This window comes from Pseudorasbora parva, chromosome 17 (genome assembly GCF_024679245.1).
Source record: "Pseudorasbora parva isolate DD20220531a chromosome 17, ASM2467924v1, whole genome shotgun sequence".
In the NCBI taxonomy this organism is placed as follows: Eukaryota; Metazoa; Chordata; class Actinopteri; order Cypriniformes; family Gobionidae; genus Pseudorasbora; species Pseudorasbora parva.
In genome coordinates this window covers 28559397-28579922 of record NC_090188.1, presented here as the reverse complement: position 1 = coordinate 28579922, position 20526 = coordinate 28559397, and the positions used below count along the sequence as shown (strand labels likewise).

Here is a 20526-nt window from a genome sequence, read left to right as displayed (position 1 = left end):
AATAAAATTTATCAACAGCAAGTAGGGCTTAAAATATAACGCTCATTACAAATGCAAGTTCCAGATGGACAAACATTAGGCCCTAAATGCAAAAGTGTGAATATCTTAAAAGAAACTAAAGAGTGGCAAACTCTGAAGCAGTGTTCAAGTTTTAATAAGTTGTACAGCTTGAAGTGTAAAGCTTGTTCTCATAGACAGATATGGCCTATTTATGAATGAAATTAATTTGTCATTTAAACTGTTGCAAACAGGGAAAGTGAGTAGAAAAGACTTATCCTGTCGCCCCCTCTAGTGGACAGCTTTAATCATTACGGCCTTAATTGCTCAGATAACGCAAGTCAATGGGATTTTTTGGGAAAGTAAGTCTGACCCGTTAGAAAAGATATAAGTGAGTCAGACCAGTCTGAAGGTCTGAGCTGAGTTTGGTGAAGTATTATAGTTCTCATAATATTAATAATAAATAATATTTAAATAGGACTATATGCTGGAGCTCTCAAGCAAACTTAATAAAGACAACTCAGAGAAACATCACCCAATTCATTATTTATTATCTGTTTTATAATAAAAATAATACGATTTTAAAGGTATGTCGTGCTCTTCAACCGACATGATTTTAATTAAACCCAAACTGCTAATTTTGTCAGTATCAATTAATGTATGTTTACTGATACTTCTCACTTTTCTGTCTCTTTCTTTTCACGTGAACAGAATAGACACATTCACAAATATAAACTGTATTTCTATTCAATTTTCTTGATTATTGACATGTCACACATGCCTACCTGCCTTTTGATGTAAATAAAAGACGAGAGTGGCAAATATCACAGACATATTATCATGTACAGTTCAGCCTGTTATTTATTTTTATTTCCATTTCCCTTTTATCCAAAGAGACGGGACTATTTGCACCGTATTTATCAATGAGAAACAGGCTATCATACTCAAATAATAGCCTATGGCTCACATTAATGGGGGTCGCTTGCAAATCGCAACAGCACGAATTACGTGACAACATCTTTCATATAGCAACCTATTTCTGCTTTAAATATTGTGTGTAGTTAGCAGTGTGTGGTGTTTTCGGACATGTATTTTAATTAAATTGCATTTGTCAGTCCCGCACTTGTATTCTGCCTGACAGAATGAAGAGCTCGCGCTGAAGGCGGAGCTGTTTGACCAATCAGATGAAAGAGGCGTTTCGGCGCCGCCCACGTGTGGAAACGAAATATCAAACCCATAAACCGTTTTATAAACCGCAAACGAAATATGAAAAATCGAGCCAAAATCTCATTTTTCGTTTTTAAACTAAACAAAAAAACGAATAAACGAGACGATTTATGTGTTCTCGTTATTCCATTTCAAACAGGAAATGAAATGATCAGATGATACACGGACCTGCCTTCTGGCCTTCTCTGTGTTGTGCTCGCTCCCGCTCGCGCGCCTCCCGCCTCTTGCTTTTGTTCCCCCTCCCCTCGCGTGTCGTCTCATTGAACACGGCTGCTTCCACAACCAGGTGAGGATTAGTTATCATGTTGACAAGCGCGCGCGTTGTTCGGGACTCAGTTTAGAGACCATGTTTTCATTCTAACACAACTGCTTGCTAAAATTCATAAAGAAATATTAATGTTCATCATAGTTCAAAGCGCAAGTTTCACCCACAGTCAGGTGATTGACACTACTGGTGCGAGACGTACTCTCAGTCGCAATCATGTCAGTTTATGATTTGTGTCTAACTGATCGCATGGTTTTCGGTTAAAATGTCAAAATGATCGCAAATCATTTGAAAACATTTATAAAGTATTGCAATATCATTACTATTATTATTTTGTCAGCTTTATCACGGGATTATGATGAATGGGTCTATTCATGTTTTAACCAAGAGGGAAAAACGCGACATCCCGGGTGTCCTGAGACACAGTGCTCTTCTGTCAGTTGTACTGTATCATATTATCATATAGCCTACCTTCTGACATTCATATTTCCTTCTGTAACTGGAAAAGAAGTGAAATTCAGCTCATGTGTAGCCTGCATGATGAGTTTGAATTTTGTCAAACTCATGACAAACATCACTGTTTGAACTTTGATACAAAATCAGTTTATTTATATCTCAGTCATGCCCCCATCTTTCTGCAAAATGCTTACTGTTTACTTTAAGTGTAAAAAAGGGAGTCTTTGATTCATCTTTTGAAAGCATGAAATAAATGAAAAGGAAATATTATTTATTTTCTTTTACAGTTAAATTATTATTATTTATGTAATCAGGGAGTTTTTTTTAATGTTGCAAAAGCAATTTGTTCCTACATGAACTGACTACCTCTTTGCACTTCAATAATAAAAAAAAGAATTTGTGGTATTTCGCATATTTGTTTTTGCTGTAGTTTTTAGGGGGTTATTTTTCCTGTAAAGATATCGAGATATATATCGTATATCGAGATATAGCAAAATATATCGAGATATATTTTTTGCTCCATATCGCCCAGCCCTAATGTGACGCAACAAAAGAATAAAAGTGCACCGCCCCGACATTAAACAAATCCAACAGTAAACTAATGCCTCGTTCTTTTTATAATGTTAAGCACTGGCAATACTTCTCATAGAAAGGACAAATGGATTTACAATGGTCGTTTTGTCGCGTCCAGTGTAGACAGCTTCTTGCTGTTGTGGCTCGACGTGTCAACAGTCACGTCCTGTGACTGGAAACACCACGATTCTGTTCCCATCCGCACTGCACCTCTGCCAAATGGTTTCGGACAGAGTAATCAATGTGAGAGTGTCGAGGATGGAGAGGAAGCAGTCAGGTGGAGCAGAAAGGCAAAGGCCTCCAAGAACAAGCAGTGAAATGTAGCTGAAAAATGACTGACCTGTTCAGGGCTTCAAGTGCAGGTCAGTTTCATATGTAACGTTAACTGTAGTTTTGTCTTCGTTAACTAAGTATTAAACTCCTAGCAAATGTAATGTTAGCATTAGCACCGCATTACTATATAGTCACTCAAAATACTATATGCTAAAGGACTTCATTATTAGGCCTATCAATTGTAAGGTTACATTAGTAATTTAGCAGAGATATTCTCGTGGATTAGTAATAAAGGGAGGGAGCAAGAACAGAAAAATATGAGATAGAATATTATGTACAGAATTAGGATTATTCTCAAATGTTTGACATGTAGTTAATATTGTACTAAGTTTGACCTTTAAAAAAATAGTTTTAATTTATTTGTATGAAAGTCACATTTCCATAATATAATACTTGATTTTAGCTAAAATACATTCAGATTATGTGCAAACAAATTACAATGAGGTATTATTTGTGGTTGTTGCTGGTGACAGGTAAAGGGAAGTGAAGGTGCAGTTCAAGAGAGATCCTTTTTGCACGACCTAAGGATTCTTTGATGGCGAAGTGATGGCCATACAAAAAAAAATCAAAGTTGTTTCAAAAATTGTTGTGGGTGTATGGAATGGCCTGGATGAGTGTGAGATTTCCCGGCCTGAAATTGTGACCATATCTGGTCCTGAAAACATTAGTTTCATAACAGGTTTAAATGTTATCTCATAATTTATTTAAAATAATTATATACTGTACATTATGTCGTGATTCAAATAATCAGATTTTTTTGTTTATTTAGGTAAAATAGCATATTTATTTTAATACCTGCTTCCTTTATTTTTCAGTTTTCAGGCATCCATGACATGTAAATAAATGCCAGGTTATTGGTATCATCTTCACCATATAAATGTAATTTAAGAAGACCGCTGCTTTCATAAAGGCCAGGCAACATAATGAGGTGTGTGTGTGTGTGTGTGTTCACCTTAAGGCAGTCATGCTGGCAGGAAACAAAAACCCCTGGTGTATCTTCACTGGGCCGGATAATTACCAGCAGTAGTTTCTTTGAGTGTGACTGCAGGTCAATTCAGTATGCCTTTACTGAAAATGTAGCCATTGTGAAGGAAAGATCACATAATAAGTGAGTTTTTGTGACCTGAGGCTACAGGAATAGACTATAACTATATCCATCTGTTAGTGTCTCGTGTTGGCCGATGCGTCCCCATAATCCCCATTATAATCATGCATTATGCATGTTCAGACACGGTAAACCCTTTGGTGATGTATTAAGCGTGACATCATCTCGTTAAAGTAATACACAGTGTAATTTCACTGAATGATTTAATCTTTTGGCGAGTTGTCTGTCTGTCTGGATGACATGGTTTTTCCTCAGTTCTGAAAATGTGGTGTTTCATCTGGGTGTTCTCCTCCATGTCTGCTTTAAGCGGTAATGTCACCCTCAGGATGACCTCATCCGTCTGGTCACCTTGTTGGGGAGATGAGTGGCCGTTGCCCTAGAGATTGTTCCCATGGAAACCATTAGATTGTCTTAATTTTCTCATAATCACGAGACAAGAAGAGATTGTGAAACTAGTCAGATGACACTTATTGGGAAATGTTGTGGCCAAAAAAAAGTTTATTCAAATATATATATTTTTTATCTTATGTTCCTAATCAACCGCAAAATCATCAGTATGTTTTAAAATGTATAAACTGACTGTTTCAAGACCCAGAATGGCTCTAATCTTTCTATCAAGCTTTTATTGCTAGCTTTTATTTCTCTTTACTGCAATGCAATGTTTAGCCCTTTTCTCAGTTTCATGATATGTTTGCATGGCTTACTGAAACCTTACAGTCGACACAGACAGTTTTCACACTTTGACAGTTAAAAACAATCACTAGGACAGACTAAAGACAGATAGGATATCTCTCTATCTCACAAGTGCATGTCTGTGCAAAAGCTGTGAACTCGTGTTCCACAGCAGATGTGGAAAATGAGCCCATTATGGTTAATGACTGACATATGAAAGAGAGAGGTGAGGTTTGAGGAGATTTTTCTGTTCTTATGAACAGACAGTATTTTGAAAACATCCAGACAAATGTACTTGGAATCCATAAGTCAAGTCAACTATATTTATTTAGAGCTTTTACAATGACGATTGTTTCAAAGCAGCTTCACAGTGTTAATCTGGAAAATATTGCAACAAAATTCATAAGAAAAACCGCTTTATAAAGGGACTGAATGACATCTACAAATGTTGAAAGGCCAATTTTGAGATTAGGGTTTAGGAGGTAGGGGTTAAGTTTGTGTTTGTGTGAGTGACTGAAGGTGAGTGTAAATGGACGTTGACTAGTTCAAGTGTCTGTAATCAGTGAAAAGTATCCTTGATGTTTTAAAGGTGCAGTAAGTGATTCCTGAGAATCATTGCTGAACACGGTTGATATTTAAAATCAACTCAAAATAACAAGTCAAGTCACCTTTATTTAAATAGTTCTTATTACAACACAGAATGCTTCAATGCAGCTTTACAGTGATAATAGGACTTACAATTTAGCTTTTGAAGAAAAGTTTTTTTTGGATTAATTTCTGTCATAAAAAGTGATTAGGTTTTTAATTGGTGCCATTTAAACAATACCATCTAACTAAGATAAAATCCCGACGCATTCCGGACCCCGTTCGCACGGCAACAGCTTCTGGTGGCCCGAGAACGCAAACCATGAAATAAGTTTGAAATAGTTTTGAAACCATACAATCATCTCCCCCCAAAAAAGGCAAATCCATGAAAAAAGTGACGTCATGTGCGCAAGCATTACGTGTTCACCTATAGGCAAGCGTGTTTGAATACGTATGTGTGCATTCGTGTTTTTAACTGTATGGGGGGAAGGGAAGTGAAGGAGGCTTTCACAAAGGAGAGTCTAGCTGACACGGTCTCTGCAGGTCCACCATCTGATTAGGATCCGGCGGACTACAGTAAACCTTGTGATAAAGAGAAAGATTAACGTTAGTGTAGATGCCATTATTTTTCAAGATGTAACGACAACGAGTACATCAGGTGTTATGAGAAGTGTTCCCGGTTCCGGCTAATCTAGTTAATCCAGCCTAACACACACCCCTTTCTTCATTGCTCCGCCCACAAAATACACAAACACGCAATGCAAGAGTCATAGCAGAAGTAAAATAAAATAAAGTAAAATAAAGCTTAGCAAAAAATAAAGCAAAGACAACGAACAAGCTGCAAGGCAGAATACATTACACGATTATATACAATTGGGTTGGCTCTATACCACAATGTTGGCTTTGGTACAATACCACAATCTAATATTGTTGTATCAATATTAAAGTGCCCCTAATTTTGTTTTGGAGGTCTCTTACAACAAGTTTACATGCATGAAAGTTCAAAAATCATTTCATTTTTTCATAATATACATTGCACATTTTTCAGTTACGTTATTCTCAAACGGCTCGATGGAGGGAGCTCACTCTGCTGTGACTAGCCAGAAAGTCCAGTCTGTTACGATTGGTGTACCGCGTTCAGCGTGTTTTTCATGCTAAACACCATTTTCATAACTGAACTCAAGCTGAGGCTTCCTCATTCCTTAGCAATTCTACACACTGTAAAGACAGTAATGACATTTTTACCATATCAATCTGAATGCAAGTCCATTGATGAAACATTGGAAGAACTTGTTATTCACCCCGAACCTCCATCACAAGGATTACATGAGCAGAACATTTCTCAGCGATACACTACTCACCATCAGCATTAAAAAGTGAATGTTCATCAACAAACCGATGTGTATATTTCTAATGTTGCGGTGCACATTCAGAAACTGTATCAATAACGGTTAGCCAAGCACTAACGTGAATGACTGATATAACAAACATTTACAAAAATGAACCTTGCTCCATCTTTTATCTTCACTGAGTAGTAAGAACAACAGACAATCTGTATTAATAGATACCGTTTTAGGTAATAGTGGCCAACAGCTGCTTGACAGAAGTATTTTAGTAAGAGTGAGTAATAATTACGTGAGTTAGCCTGTTAGCTGGGCACTTTAAATCAATACCACAGTGTCTGAACTTTAGCATAATTTTATTCACCAAGTCATTCCAGCAGTTTTTGCGTTTATAATACAGGAAATTACCTCAAACATTTATCAGTAAATTAATCAACACTGATAATTACACCAAACTTTTTGTGAGAAGTAATTTCACAAACGGCATAAGAGAATCAGCACTACCACATCTCCCCTCTCTCTATCCCTCAAAATCAGCAAATGGCTTTTGGCTTCAAATGACATCGTCTGCGCTATAAGTGAGCTGCGAGCTGGCTGCTGCTTACGATACAACTCCCTCGTTTGCGTTTTGGGACAGCTGTTACTTGCTAGTGATTTTATATCATTCAGTAGTAGTAGGCCAGTTTTCTTTGCATGCAACATAAAATTCAGTCTCTCAAAGAGCTTGCTGGTTGCAAATTGAGTTCCTTTTCACAACTTATTGCGCTTGAATGGTCAAATACAAATAAAATTATGTCAAAATATCCATCTAGGTGAGTATTCACAAGCATATGGCTTTGTATCAGTAGAAACCCTGGAGTATATTCAAATGATTGTGCTCCCCCTCCTCATATCCCCCTGAGGGAGATTTATGCATTTTATTTCTGGAAGAAATCCTCAGATGACGCAAATTGATGATATTTGTGTCATGGGAGGAATTTTTAGCCAAAGGCTAAAGACTACAGCCAGCAGAGGAAGCCATTTTCGCATGTTTTCAACCCGCGCATGGGCGGTGGGATCTCACTCACAGCTCAGCTCGCAGCTGCAGGCATTCATGTAAACTGAGCTATGCGGAGCAATGGAAGTGTTTTAACTTCTCAAATTAATTTCTATGAAAGTTAAGCTTCCAAAGGCATGAACTGAAAATAGACTGAACACTCGCTGAGAATGTATATGCCGCGAGCGTGGTCGCAATTACCTACCTAAAAACTCAAGTTCAAATTGTGAGATCTAAACATCATTGGTTCTAGTGTGTCAAATGCACACTGGAGCCTTCGTGTTATTTAAACAATATGATCTTATGCGCTGTGCGTCAAGGTTATTATAGTTTTGCTTTTTGAAATTAGTTTTTATTTTAGTATCGTTTTCAATTTTGCTACAAATTTCAGTTTAGTTTTAGTTAGTTTTACAAATGGTTTTGCTAGTTTTAGTTTAGTTTTTATTTTGCAAATACATTTCTATTTAGTTTTTATTTATTTAGTTTCAGTTTTAGTTTTAGTAATTATAGTTTAGCAGAGTTACCATAATGAAGTGTAGAGACCAAATCAAGGTTTTTAATTTCAGCAAAGTTTAATGTTTGCACAGATTAGAGTTTAATCTTACTAAACATCCTTAAGTGAAATAACTTGATAAACAAGCATTATTATTTAAACCCAGGAAGGTCTTACAAAACATGCATAAAGTTGGGTCTTCACCTTTGAGCAAAAAAGCTTGAGTCAAACTATGACCTATACAAACAACGATCTGGAGATTAAAAATGAAATGAATTATATTTTGATATTTAAAAATTTTGATATTTTTGACATAGGCTAATACTCAGAGGATCTATCTTAAAGAACAAATTAATGCAACGTAAAATATAAAAGTAAAAATTATAAATTCCAGACAAACTCATTCATAACAAAGATGAAATATTCTTAAACAATTAGAAGCTTATTTTAATTTCTTCAGTAGTACAATGTAGGCTAGCAGCGTAAGACCACAGCTTAAGTCATCTGAATACAGCCAACACACACTGTTGTGCTGTGTGTGTGTGTGTGTGTGTGTGTGTGTGTGTGTGTGTGTGTGTGTGTGTGTGTGTGTGTGTGTGTTTGTTGTGCTATAATTGTAAAGGGGACCAATGTCCTCATTTATCTAGTAAAATATTATGATAACTTTATTATTATTTAGAAGCCTTTTTAGGACCAGTCAAATGTTAAAAAGGCTTATAAATCGGCCAAAACATGTTTTTATTTAAATCTATTGTTTTGCACGTTCTTGGGATGGGTAGGTTTAGGGATAGGGATTGGGTTAAGGGATATAAAATATCATTAACCTGATATAAAATCAATGGAAGTCCATGCAATGTCCTCACTTATATAGTGAAACAAACGTGTGTGTGTGTGTGTGTGTGTGTGTGTGTGTGTGTGTGTGTGTGTGTGTGTGTGTGTGTCCTGGTATTCCCTACTTTGTGGGGAAATGTCTCCACACAGATAATAATATTATTAGTAGTAAATGATTATGATAACACCTTTGAGCCTGTCAATATTATGCAAACATGAAATCTCAAACGCACAGTAGGCTAGTACTTGCTACTAGTTGCTGACTTTTGCGCCTGCGTCTCTCGTCGTGTAAGAAACGGCATTCTAAAACAGTGAGCTTAAGTTAAAAGAAGTTCAACGTGCATCTCATTACCTTGTGTTATTTCCCATTTCACTGCCACGGACGCATTGATTCTTTGTGAACTGCCGTTTAGGACTAGCGATGTGTTGCCTGTCTGCACGCATCCGTCACAGGACAGCGGTTAATCTCCTCCTCAGATCTCTTCACGCGCAGTAGCGCAATATACAGACACTCCCTCAACCGCCACAGTCAGATTTTCCACCACATTAAAGAGAGCTTATTAATAACGAAAACGAATATTTATTTTTGCTAATTATTATTTTATTTCAGTTAGTTTTTTAGTAAGAGTAGTTAGTTTCGTTTAGTTTTAGTTTTTTATTTATTCAGATTTTTTAATTTTATTTCAGTTTACGAAAATGTTTTTTGACCAATAGTTTTAGTATTAGTTTCAGTTTTTGTTTACGAAAATAACCTTGCTGTGCGTTGATCAGTGTTAAAAGTAAATAAAAGTCTAGATAGTTTGAATGATGCACTCAGCATTCAGATGGTCAAGTGACATATGCTTGGCGAGGTTTGATGTGTTTTCTCCCAAGGCGGCAAAAAGTGTGTTGTGGTGCTCGGTCAGATCCACTTTCAACTAGTTTGTTCAGAAATCACTTACTGCACCTTTAAGCGCTGTGTGTGAAAAACTGTTCTGAATTAACCAACTCATTTCCTCCACCCCAACACACACACACACACACACACACACACACACACACACACACACACACACACACACACACACACACACACACACACACAGTCAAGCAGTTCACTAAAACAGTTCCTATTAGTGGTTTTCACACAAATGTGTGGGTGTGTCTTGTGGTCTCTATGGTATCTCTCACCCAACGCTGAAATCTTCTCACATTGGATGTCTCCCACAAGTCTTGCTATTTGCTGAACACACACACACACACACACACACACACACACACACACACACACACACACACACACACAAAATGTGCTTGTAGTGAATTGACCTTTTGCTAAGCCCCTCTTAACATACTGACCAATCCATCTTGTTGCATTCTTTGATTTTCTTTGCATTTGTATGACAATTATCATTAAATGTAGTGATTTATCAGAATGCAGAATTTAACAGAATGCATATACTGAGGTTTTTTATTTGTCTGTAAATCGGTATGTGTTCACAACAGGGTGAATATTCGGTGCTGAAACATTTCAATTTAAATTAAGTTGTTAATCTGTTCAGACCAACATGAGCATTTGCATGCTGTCAATGTGACTTTTTGTGTTCTAAGGAGAGGTAATCTAATCTTTTTTCCATCACACTGGTCGGCCAATAAGATATGTGATTTTGGTCACATGCCCAGCGCCGCTGCTGTTACTTCTGCATTGCTAAAAGCAACCACCTACTGTAAGGGAGTGAGTTTGCATTTTCATTCAGCCTGTCTCCTGGTTTTACATATTGTTCTGAATACACAAATCAGATAGGTTTTGTTTTGTTTTTTGCACCTGCTTTATTTGTTTGCTCTTGTTTATGCCAGTGTTGTAGAATTAAATTGTTTATTATTAGGTCAAGCTACAGATTTACATGTGAAAAAGGTAATCATTCTTCTATGGCATCTTTGCATCTCGGCAACTGTTCTGGTCCTCTGCACTGCACAATCACATGTTTTCTTTTTATTCCTGTGTGTTGACGTTGGTATATGTGTATTTGTCTTTTCCAGGACATCATTGCCGGCTTCCTGTACAGTTTGCTGATCGTAGTGGTCTTCAGTCCTGCTCTGGACATCATTGACACCTTCAACCGCACCCATCCCTACGCCCCGCTAATCATCATCTCGCTTCACGTGGGTCTGGGCCTCTTCTCCTTCACCTTGGACACCTGGAGCACTTCACGTGGCGACACTGCCCAAATCCTGGGCTCTGGTGCGGGTATTGCCTTGGCATCCCATATCAACTACCATCTCGGCCTATTGCCAGACCCTACTGCATCGATGTTGCCTCTGCAGCCCCCATCTTTAACCCTCAGCCTGATCGGACTCTGTCTACTCCGCTTTCTGCTGGGTGTTCTCATTCTCCTGGCTACCAGAGCCATAATGAAAGCTCTCACCATCCCACTCGTCTGCAGGCTCTTTGGGATTCCCAGCGGTGACGTTCGGAAGGCCAGGCAGCACATGGAGGTGGAATTGCCGTATCGTTATATCGTCTACGGAGCCGTGGGGTTAAATGCGCATTTCCTTGTGCCTTTCCTGTTTATACATGTGGGTCTGTTGTGATTGGGTGAAAGAACCATCCATCCTTTCGGCTAATAAGAGCCCAGTTGGACTGCCGAGGCCCCTCCCTTCAAATCAATGATTGGATGGAACTAAAGCCAGTAACACTGTGCTGCACCTTCCAAATGATCTTTAAATGGGTTTTCCATCATTTATACTCTAGTTTTAGCAGATTTTCTATTCAAAAAAAGCAGTTTGGTGTTGATTCAGAGATAATGGCCCTTTTCTAAGCAGTTTGCATTGCATGTAAAGTACAGTAGCATGTCTATTCTCATCTAAAATCTTATTGTAAACCGTTTGTACTTTATAGGGATTTTTATATTTTTCTCAAGCAATACAGCAGTTTTGCTGATTATCATAAACTTTAGAGGACATTTGACTAATCTTTTAAAGAGTTTTGTTCATGCCACAGTAGGACGACTGAAACTCTTGCATCAAGAGTTGACTGAAATGTTTCTTACGATGGTGCGACTCGTGATGGATCGCCTGAAGCTGACGACAGCTTTTATTGCTTGTTTGCAATATATACAGAACTCTCAAATGTAAAATGAAAAGGCCGCCCAAATATGGTGTTTGGGGGCAGTGTTGATCTTTATGGTGCAGTTTATTGAGATTGTGAAAGCAGAAGAGCGTTTATTATAATGATAGATGCCTTAAAGGACTAGTTAACACAAAAATGACAACTCCCTCTCTTGTCGTTGCATAATTGACTTTCTTTCTTCTGTGGAGCACAAAATATATTCTGAGAATAATTCAACAGGCTCTGGTTCCCATTGTTCTTCAAAATATCATATTTTATGTTCCATAGAGAAATAAAATAGAAGTTTAAAAAGGACATGAAGGTGAATAAATAATTTTCATTTTTGGGTGAACGATCCCTTGAACTGACCACTCAAGAACCAGTTTCTCTTGGCATTAAAAAGGTGATGCACTAGTGATTTATTCTGAATATTGTTTAATGTCGAATCAGTTATAATCAGTTATATCTCAGACTGCTTTTATTCCCTGTAATTTGCTGCTTAGACTATGGTACTATACGTGTATGTGTGTAAATATGTGCAACGAAAAGCGTCAATGCATTCCCTACTAGCATTTAGCTGTATTTTCAGTCAGGTTGGAAAAACAGGTAAATGTCAGGTTGGCCACTAAACCTATGAATAATTCAAGCCGCCTTTTGATAGTCAAGGTTCTGTTTAATGTACTGTATAGTTAAAATGAATTTGTGGTACTAATTTAAATGCACTGTTCTCAGATTGCACTGCTCTTCTGCCTGCTGTTGTTGCTGGGATGATCTTATAATGGGTCAGGCTTGCGTGACACTGCTGTGTTTTTACTCTTCCTGTGGCCTTTTGTGTCTTTGTGCACGTGCAAGTTCCTTTTTCCGCTGCAAGAGAAGGTGATTTCCTAATTCCTCACTTCTGTAAACAGGATTGTTTTGGATTTTCTGAATAACGAGAGAGTCCACCCAGCACATGTTGACCTTTGACTCTTCACCTAGAACAATGTAGCTCTCAGTCATTTTGAGGTAGGAGGTTATCTAGAAGAGACAAAGGACGGAGGTTGTATTTATGCCAGAAAAAGAGAACACCCTGCATTGCTTTTTGGACCAGTTGTGTTAGTTTCTTTACTGCGTGACTCTTTCTGAGTGATTCCATAATATGTCTGCGTGTTTGTGGATGGAAGTAGGGTAGACTGTAGCATATTTCCCCCCCCCCCCCCCCCTCTCAGGCCTATGTACTAGTAATCCATAATGGGTTTACCACCAAATATGAGTACTTTCTGTAGCTGTAATCCATTATGTAGGTAATTTTTTTTTCTTCCCTTATCAACCCCACACTAAATCTGCAGGCTTTCATAAAATTGGTTTGCATGTCATTCACAAAGCTCTATGCATCCTCTTTCTTGTTAGTTTATTTAATGTTTTGTAAAGATTTTTAATATAATTGGATAATGATTCAACTACTAAAAAGTAGTGCTCTCAGGTCAGTTTTACTTTAAAAAAGACCCTAATCAGCACCAAATGTAGAGATTGGCAGCAGAATCTGTGTGGTCCTGTCAGGACATAGATTGAGCTCCTGAGAAACTGGTCCAGTGGTGACGTTCTCATTTAAAAGTGCTTTATTGCCTTTGATTTGACTTTCTCTGGTCTTACTGGAAATAACATGGCTTATTCTGAATAAACAGATCTGATTTAGATACCACACAGTGCCTTTTATGTAAATCTTTGCTATATTTGATAAGCACAGACAATTATTACCATCTGGTTTGTTTTTCATTCTTCTTTCTTTCTTTCATCTGAACAGAGCGTGTGACAAACTTTAAGCTAAAGTGGAATATTTTATTTGCGTTAATTATATATGAAATATAAATATTAGATGAAGAATGCCAATTCAAAATATTATCAAATACTCTAATAGTACATGCATAATTCAACAAAAAGTTGCATGTAAAATGTGTCAGTTACTTTCCACTGCTGTTCAGTTTATGATACTCATTTCAGAAGTCTATTACATTTCCCAATTTCTTTTAGATGTTTATGTCTTTGTAAAATCACTTTGAGAAGAATTGTTTAAAAGTCTTTTTTATTGTCATTGTTTCTCTCGCTGTACCAAATGTGTCCCAGAAGCTTTGGATACTGTGTATGTTTGTGTAAAAGGTTATTTCAGGAGCTCTGGTTCTTGTGTGATATTAATCTTGTTTTTTAATTTTTTTAGGATGATTTTGCATATCTCTATTAGGCTTGGGCGGTATCCAAATTTTGATACCGTCAAACCTCCTCCCTATTTTACCTCGGTATACGGTATTACCGTGAATAATTAAAACATTATGATGTAAGGCTCAGACAGCGTCAACAAACTGTTGGCTTATATATATATATATATATATATATATATATATATATATATATATATATATATATATATATATATATATATATATATATATATATATATATTAGGCCTATATTTTTATTTTATTTTTTACATTTGAGCCCCTGCCCCTGAGAAACTCTCTGCACGTTTTATGCTTACCGTTATGAGACAATTGTCAGACAATTGACTTTTTTTTTTGTGAGTCCCATGTCCACTTGATTTTTGTGGAGTTCATGCTTATTGCTTACATTGCCAGCTGTGTGACAAAAGGCAAAAGGCAATATTACAGCATAGTCCGAGGGTGCGCTCGGTTTTTCATCCACGCAGCAGTGAGTGGATGGTGGTTTCGGATAAGCGCCCTTAGGTTCAAGGTATTTCCATCTCTCGCAGTCATCTTTTTGTTGCACAATTTGCAAATTGCCTCGTCTGTATTTACCGTCAAAACCCAAAATACTTCCAAACTGCAGAAGTTGTGTTCTTTTTCGAGACCGAATAACTCAGTGCCCGACTCGCCGTCTTTCTCTCTCTCTCTCTCTCTCTCTCTCTCTCTCTCTCTCTCTCTCTCTCTCTCTCTCTCTCTCTCTCTCTCTCTCTCTCTCTCTCTCTCTCTCTCATCCACGCTGTCACAACAACGCATACACATATTTAGGCATTTAAAGGGGTACTTCAGCGCTGGGAAGATGAATCTGTATTTAAACTGGGTCATCAATGCAGTAGAAATGTGAAATTATTTTTGAATTTGGTGTCTTCTAGACTGAGAAAAGACAGAAAATGTATTTTTCTCCCATGGGGATGAAAGACTACAATTCCCAGAATGCTTCGCTGCCCTGTGAGGCCATTCCCAACGCCAACAACTTCATTACTGTGACTGAGTTAGAGACACTACAATTAAAAACTGAACGTGTCTGTTCAATATAATGAGTGAGTCACCGCGCGAGTATCACAGCACTGAGCACTAACTGCAGGAGTGATGAGAGCTGAGGTAATCGCGACTACACTCGCGGCATACATTCACAACGCAAGTTCAGTCTGGCGCGTTTCAGTTCATGCCTTTGCAAGCTTAACTTTCATAGAAATGAATTTGAGAAGTTAAAAGACTTACATTGCTCACCATAGCTCCGTTTAAATGATCCTGTCTGCAAGCTGAGCTCTCCCTGCAAGCTGAGTGTTATCTCCCATCCCCCAATGCCGGATTCAAAACATGCGGAAATGGCTCCCTCTGCTGGCTGTAGTCTTTAGCCTCTGGGCAAACATTCCTCCTATGATGCAAAAATCGTAATTTTGCATCATAGGAGGAATTTTTCCAGAAATAAAATGCATAAATCTCTCGTCTCAGGGAGATATGAGAGGGGAAAGCACAATAATTTGAATATTCTCCAGGGTTTCTACTGATACAAAGCCATATGCTAATCGCTGAAGTAACCCTTTAATAAATAAATAGTATTTAATATGTAAATAGTTTAATTAGTTCAACTTATTAAATATTTATTAATTAATTGTTGATCAGCAATATGTAAGTTGATCTGTTTTTTTTTTTTTGACGGTTTGACGGTATTGAAACTGATACCGTTGCTATTTTTAGATCCCGCGGTATACCATTTTACCGTATTACCGCCCAAGCCTAATCTCTATTGTTGGAGGCGTTCTGAAGGTGTTAAGAGCTTGATGTAGATATTTTGTAAAACCTGTGAATTAGAAACAAACAAAAAAATACCCAAAATGTAAATCTCAGACTGAACGTTCAGACAAAATAAAAATCAGCTGACCTTCACCCAGCCCTTGACACCGGAAGAATCGCACTAAAAAAACAATTGACTAATAATTCAGTGTTTGAAGAGGACCTGTGGCTTATGTTCATAAAATGGCTTGTTATAGAAGCTCTGTTCACGCTTTTCATAGCAGTTATCTGATGATCTTTGATTGCGTTTGAGTATGCTCAATCAAAAGCAAGAAGGCTATTACTTTTGTTTGTTTTTGGAGAAAAATAAAGAAAATGCATCTTATTATGTAAGTATGGCTGGGTTTGATAAGCACACGTTTACACAGTCATTGTTCCATGGGAAGTTTGATTGTTCCTGCTGAGATCAATGACCTCACTGTAATGTCTAAAATATTAATGCACATGTGTGAGTATGTTTTAGCCAGATATATTTTTCCTGGCAGTTCAGATTACAAAAACACTCTTCTTATGCTCTATTCACTTTGTGTTCGTTCAAAATGTTAGTGAAGCACGTGGCTGTCAGTAGATTGTACAGAATTTCAGATGAGTTTTCACAAAAAAAGTGTGGCTCATAAAGTATGATATAGGGAGAATATGGAGCTTACTATATTCACTTTGATTTAATTCAGAAGCTCAAACTGAAGTAAGATGCAATTCTGATAGCTTGTAATGTAAATCAATGAGAGCTTTATAATGGTAAATATAGCTGACCACTTGCATCAAATGCATATACATATCAGTTGTCACTTTATATCTCCCAGTTATGTCTTGTATGGTATTTAAATGTTTAGTTTCACAATGAAAGCTCTAATTGTGGGGGCAAAACATATAATGCAATGCAATGCTGTTCCAAGCATGTTGTATATTATTTGATACATGTGTTTTAACGATAGATAGACAGACAGACAGACAGACAGACAGATAGATAGATAGATAGATACACAGCAAAAAACATGTTGGGAGATTTATCACCACGGGTGTTAAAATTATCACTTTCCGGGTGAACATACAGGTCCGTCTTTGCTAGTGTTAAAACAACACTGACGAAAGTGTTCGTTATACAAACACTGTGTTAGTGTTTCTTTTTAGTCACTCAAGGTGTTGAGAAATGTATTACTCATAAGTGTACATTTAACACTTTATGGTGATTAATCTCACACACCCAGTGTATTTAATGTTTATTTAATGTAAATACTTAAATACTAAAATGGCACTGTGAATGAAATTTAAAACAATTTATATATATTATTTTATTTTTTCCCCCAAAAAATCAAGTGACTACAAATTTATTTGAATATTTATTGAAATTGTAATATATCAATTCCATTACATTTATGTATTTGGCAGACACTTTTATCCAATGCGACTTACACTGCATTCAATACCATTTTTAATAAATAAAAAAAAAACATTTTTGTCAGTTCTTGCTTTCGCCGGGATTCGCTACAGTAAAGCCATTGTTGTCACACATACAATTGAATAAAACAATTTCTTGTTATACTCCAATGCTATAACATCTTACCATGATAAATCTCTACTGCGTTTCAAACAAGATTAAACAAAGAAACATTCCTCAAGTAATGTTTTAATTGAAAATACAAAAATTCAACATTGTATATATTAAATCAACCTTAATGTTAAAAAACTGTCTGGTTTGTAATTCATTCTGATAAAAAATACTATTCCTTTATAAATTAATACATTTACATTTGGCAGATGATTTTATCCAAAGAGACTTACATTGCATTCAATGTACGCATTTTTACATTTTGTCAGTTCTTGCTTTCCCAATTCATCGATCCCACGATCTTGGCGTTGATAGCGCTCCTCAAAATGATCCAAACACATAGTATTGTTCCTGTTAAAGAGACACATTTGGTTAAAACAAACACATTAAAAAAATCTAAGATATAAAGTTTCAAACATCTTCAATCAACAAGCAGAGATACTTACATAGCCTGTCTTCCTTTCAGGATCGTTTAGGTTTGTAGTAGAGCTGCAACTAACGATTATTTTTTCTGTCGACTAATCTAACGATTATTTTTTCGATTAGTCGACTAATCTAACGATTTATTTTTTTACCCTTTGAAATTTGTAAAAATTCTGTGGCACCCCCTCACATAAGTTACGCTAGAGGTGTAACAGTACAGACTGCTCACGGTTCGCTTTGTATCACGGTTTTAGGTTCACGTTTCAGTACAGTTCGGTATTTGCTATGTTCAGGGGAAAAAGGACTACTGTCAAATGAAAATAAAGAAAATAAGAACAGATAACTTAAATAGAAGCAGCAGCAAAAATAAATACTATTGAGCAAAGATGAGAACAAAATAAACAATGCTTTTCAGGTAGGTCTAACATTAGTTTTTAGGTAGAGAAATGGAATTAAGTAATCAAAAGTAAAATAACCACACATTTAACTGTTTAAAATTAAAAAAAAAAATCCTTATTAAACTTACAAAAGCTATTCAGTCAGGAGCAGTGAGTGATGTCTTTATCTTTTGTTTGACATTAAACAGACAGCAGTGAATGCTACTGCCCCTTTAATCAGACCCACGGATAGTCGTCGTATTTTCTGTATAAAGTTCACTTAAGGCATAGAGTAGGCTATGACATTTTGACATACTTTTTGTGAGTTTGTCCGTTTAAGCACAGGATTTGAAAGATAACTCATTATTTGCGCGCTTTGGGACGAGTGCACAGAGACAGATCTTCTCATTCGAGTCTCCTGGCTACACGGGGGTGATGACGGTGAAAATGACTGCTCATATTCGGACGTACGGCAGCACTCGCATGCGTTTTATAAAGTTTACAAAGAGAGACCGTTTTGCCCACGTTTTTCTTTTATTATCGCTGTTGTTGTAGTGCATACCTGAGGAGTCAGCACGTGTATCCATCGACAGAAACATACATAGGCTACAGCATTATTTTCAAGTTACAACCCATATTAAAGATGCGTCATCAGATGCGAGATGAACCGAAGTGTAAGTGCGTCCCCGCAACTTTTGCTCGGGATCCCGGTTGGGAAACACTGGTCTGTATTGATTGACACCGCTGGTTTGTTTAGAATTATATGAGCGCCGTGACCGCGCGCTGCCGCGTGATGAAGGCGTGTCGCAACTCTGTTATTCAACTGCTCTGGTTTTAAAAGCTATGTCATACTAAATGCGCCAAAATGCAATAAAACTTGTTTTACGGTCGAATGCAACGCGTGTGTGTGAGTGAGTAAGAGACGCGCAAAAGGGCGGAGAGGGAACTTAAGGAAATGCAGCTAAACGAATATGCGTGCGTCTTTTAAATAGCGTAAAAATGAATGAATGACGAATGTGGCGGCCGTTATTGATTATGTGGCAGTCCGCCACAAATTAGTCTATGTGTGGGAAACACTGTTTGGCCTCTGTTTAAAGTATTCCCATACTTTTGATATTCGCGGTCTAGGTTTTTGTGATAGAACCAGGAGCAGAAGCCAACATTACGCGAGATGAACGTCTGACACGACGCGTCGACGCATTTTACGAACGTCGACGTATTTCCGTAGTCGACGTCATCGATGACGTCGACGCGTCGTTGCAGCACTAGTTTGTAGAGTAATAATGCCAAGGGCATACATAGATTGTGGCCTTAAGTGGTTTCCTTCTGCAATAATAAACAATATTCCATGAAACAAAAATCCTCCAAAGCAGAAAGCAAACTAAAAGACTCAAAATAATCAGGTCACTTTGTGTTTTACTTCAGGTTATCTTTATACCAACACATAGCAAGAAAATGTTATATTCAAAACATAAGCACTACTGTTACAGATTTACAATACTACAACTAGAAAAGGCTAGAACTAAGTTGTACAGAAAAAATCGCGCATGGAAGGGCACTAATGCATGTCTGCTCAACTAATACAAAATAAGACGAAAAATGTCAAATAGTATGAGTGTGCAATGTCGTGGAATGTATACGCCAAAACTCATTTCGGCGTGCATATGATACGCACTTTATGGCGTATATATGACACGCTCTCTTGGGTAGGTTTAGGGTAGTGGGGTGGGGGGTTCGTATGTATAATACGCCATAAATTGCGTATCATATGCACGCAAAAAACAGCGTATCATATGCACGCCAAAATGAGTTTTGGCGTATACATTCCACGAGATTGCACACTCGTACTTGATCTTGAGTTTCTATATGACTGAAGCAGTTCATGAAGAAAAGCGTGTCCTACGATGTTTTCGACATTTTGGAGCGCTGTACAGAATGGTCGGCGTATGTTATCAAAGTACAACGAGAAGATTGCTAGAACACACAGAGCATTTCACTCGCAAAATGTTGCAGGCCGATCAGTATGCGCAGCGCCGACAATGATGGACCGTGCTATCCGTGGGTGCTCGGCCAGGGATCGAGCCCCGGCGTCACACAAGAAAAAAAATAATAAGAGCAATTAATTCATTCGATTAACGTCTG

General features: G+C 37.4%; 1 protein-coding gene across 1 annotated transcript in view; it reads left to right on the top strand.

The window, feature by feature from the left end:
• Positions 1-14214, top strand: part of sgpp1b (sphingosine-1-phosphate phosphatase 1b) — a 33362-nt gene extending 19148 nt beyond the window's left edge. Inside the window, exon 3 of the mRNA XM_067421498.1 lies at positions 10936-14214. Coding sequence (XP_067277599.1) covers positions 10936-11487 — 552 coding nt within the window. The 3' untranslated portion in view covers positions 11488-14214. The remainder of the gene's footprint in view (positions 1-10935) is intronic.
• Positions 14215-20526: the final 6312 nt, after the last annotated feature.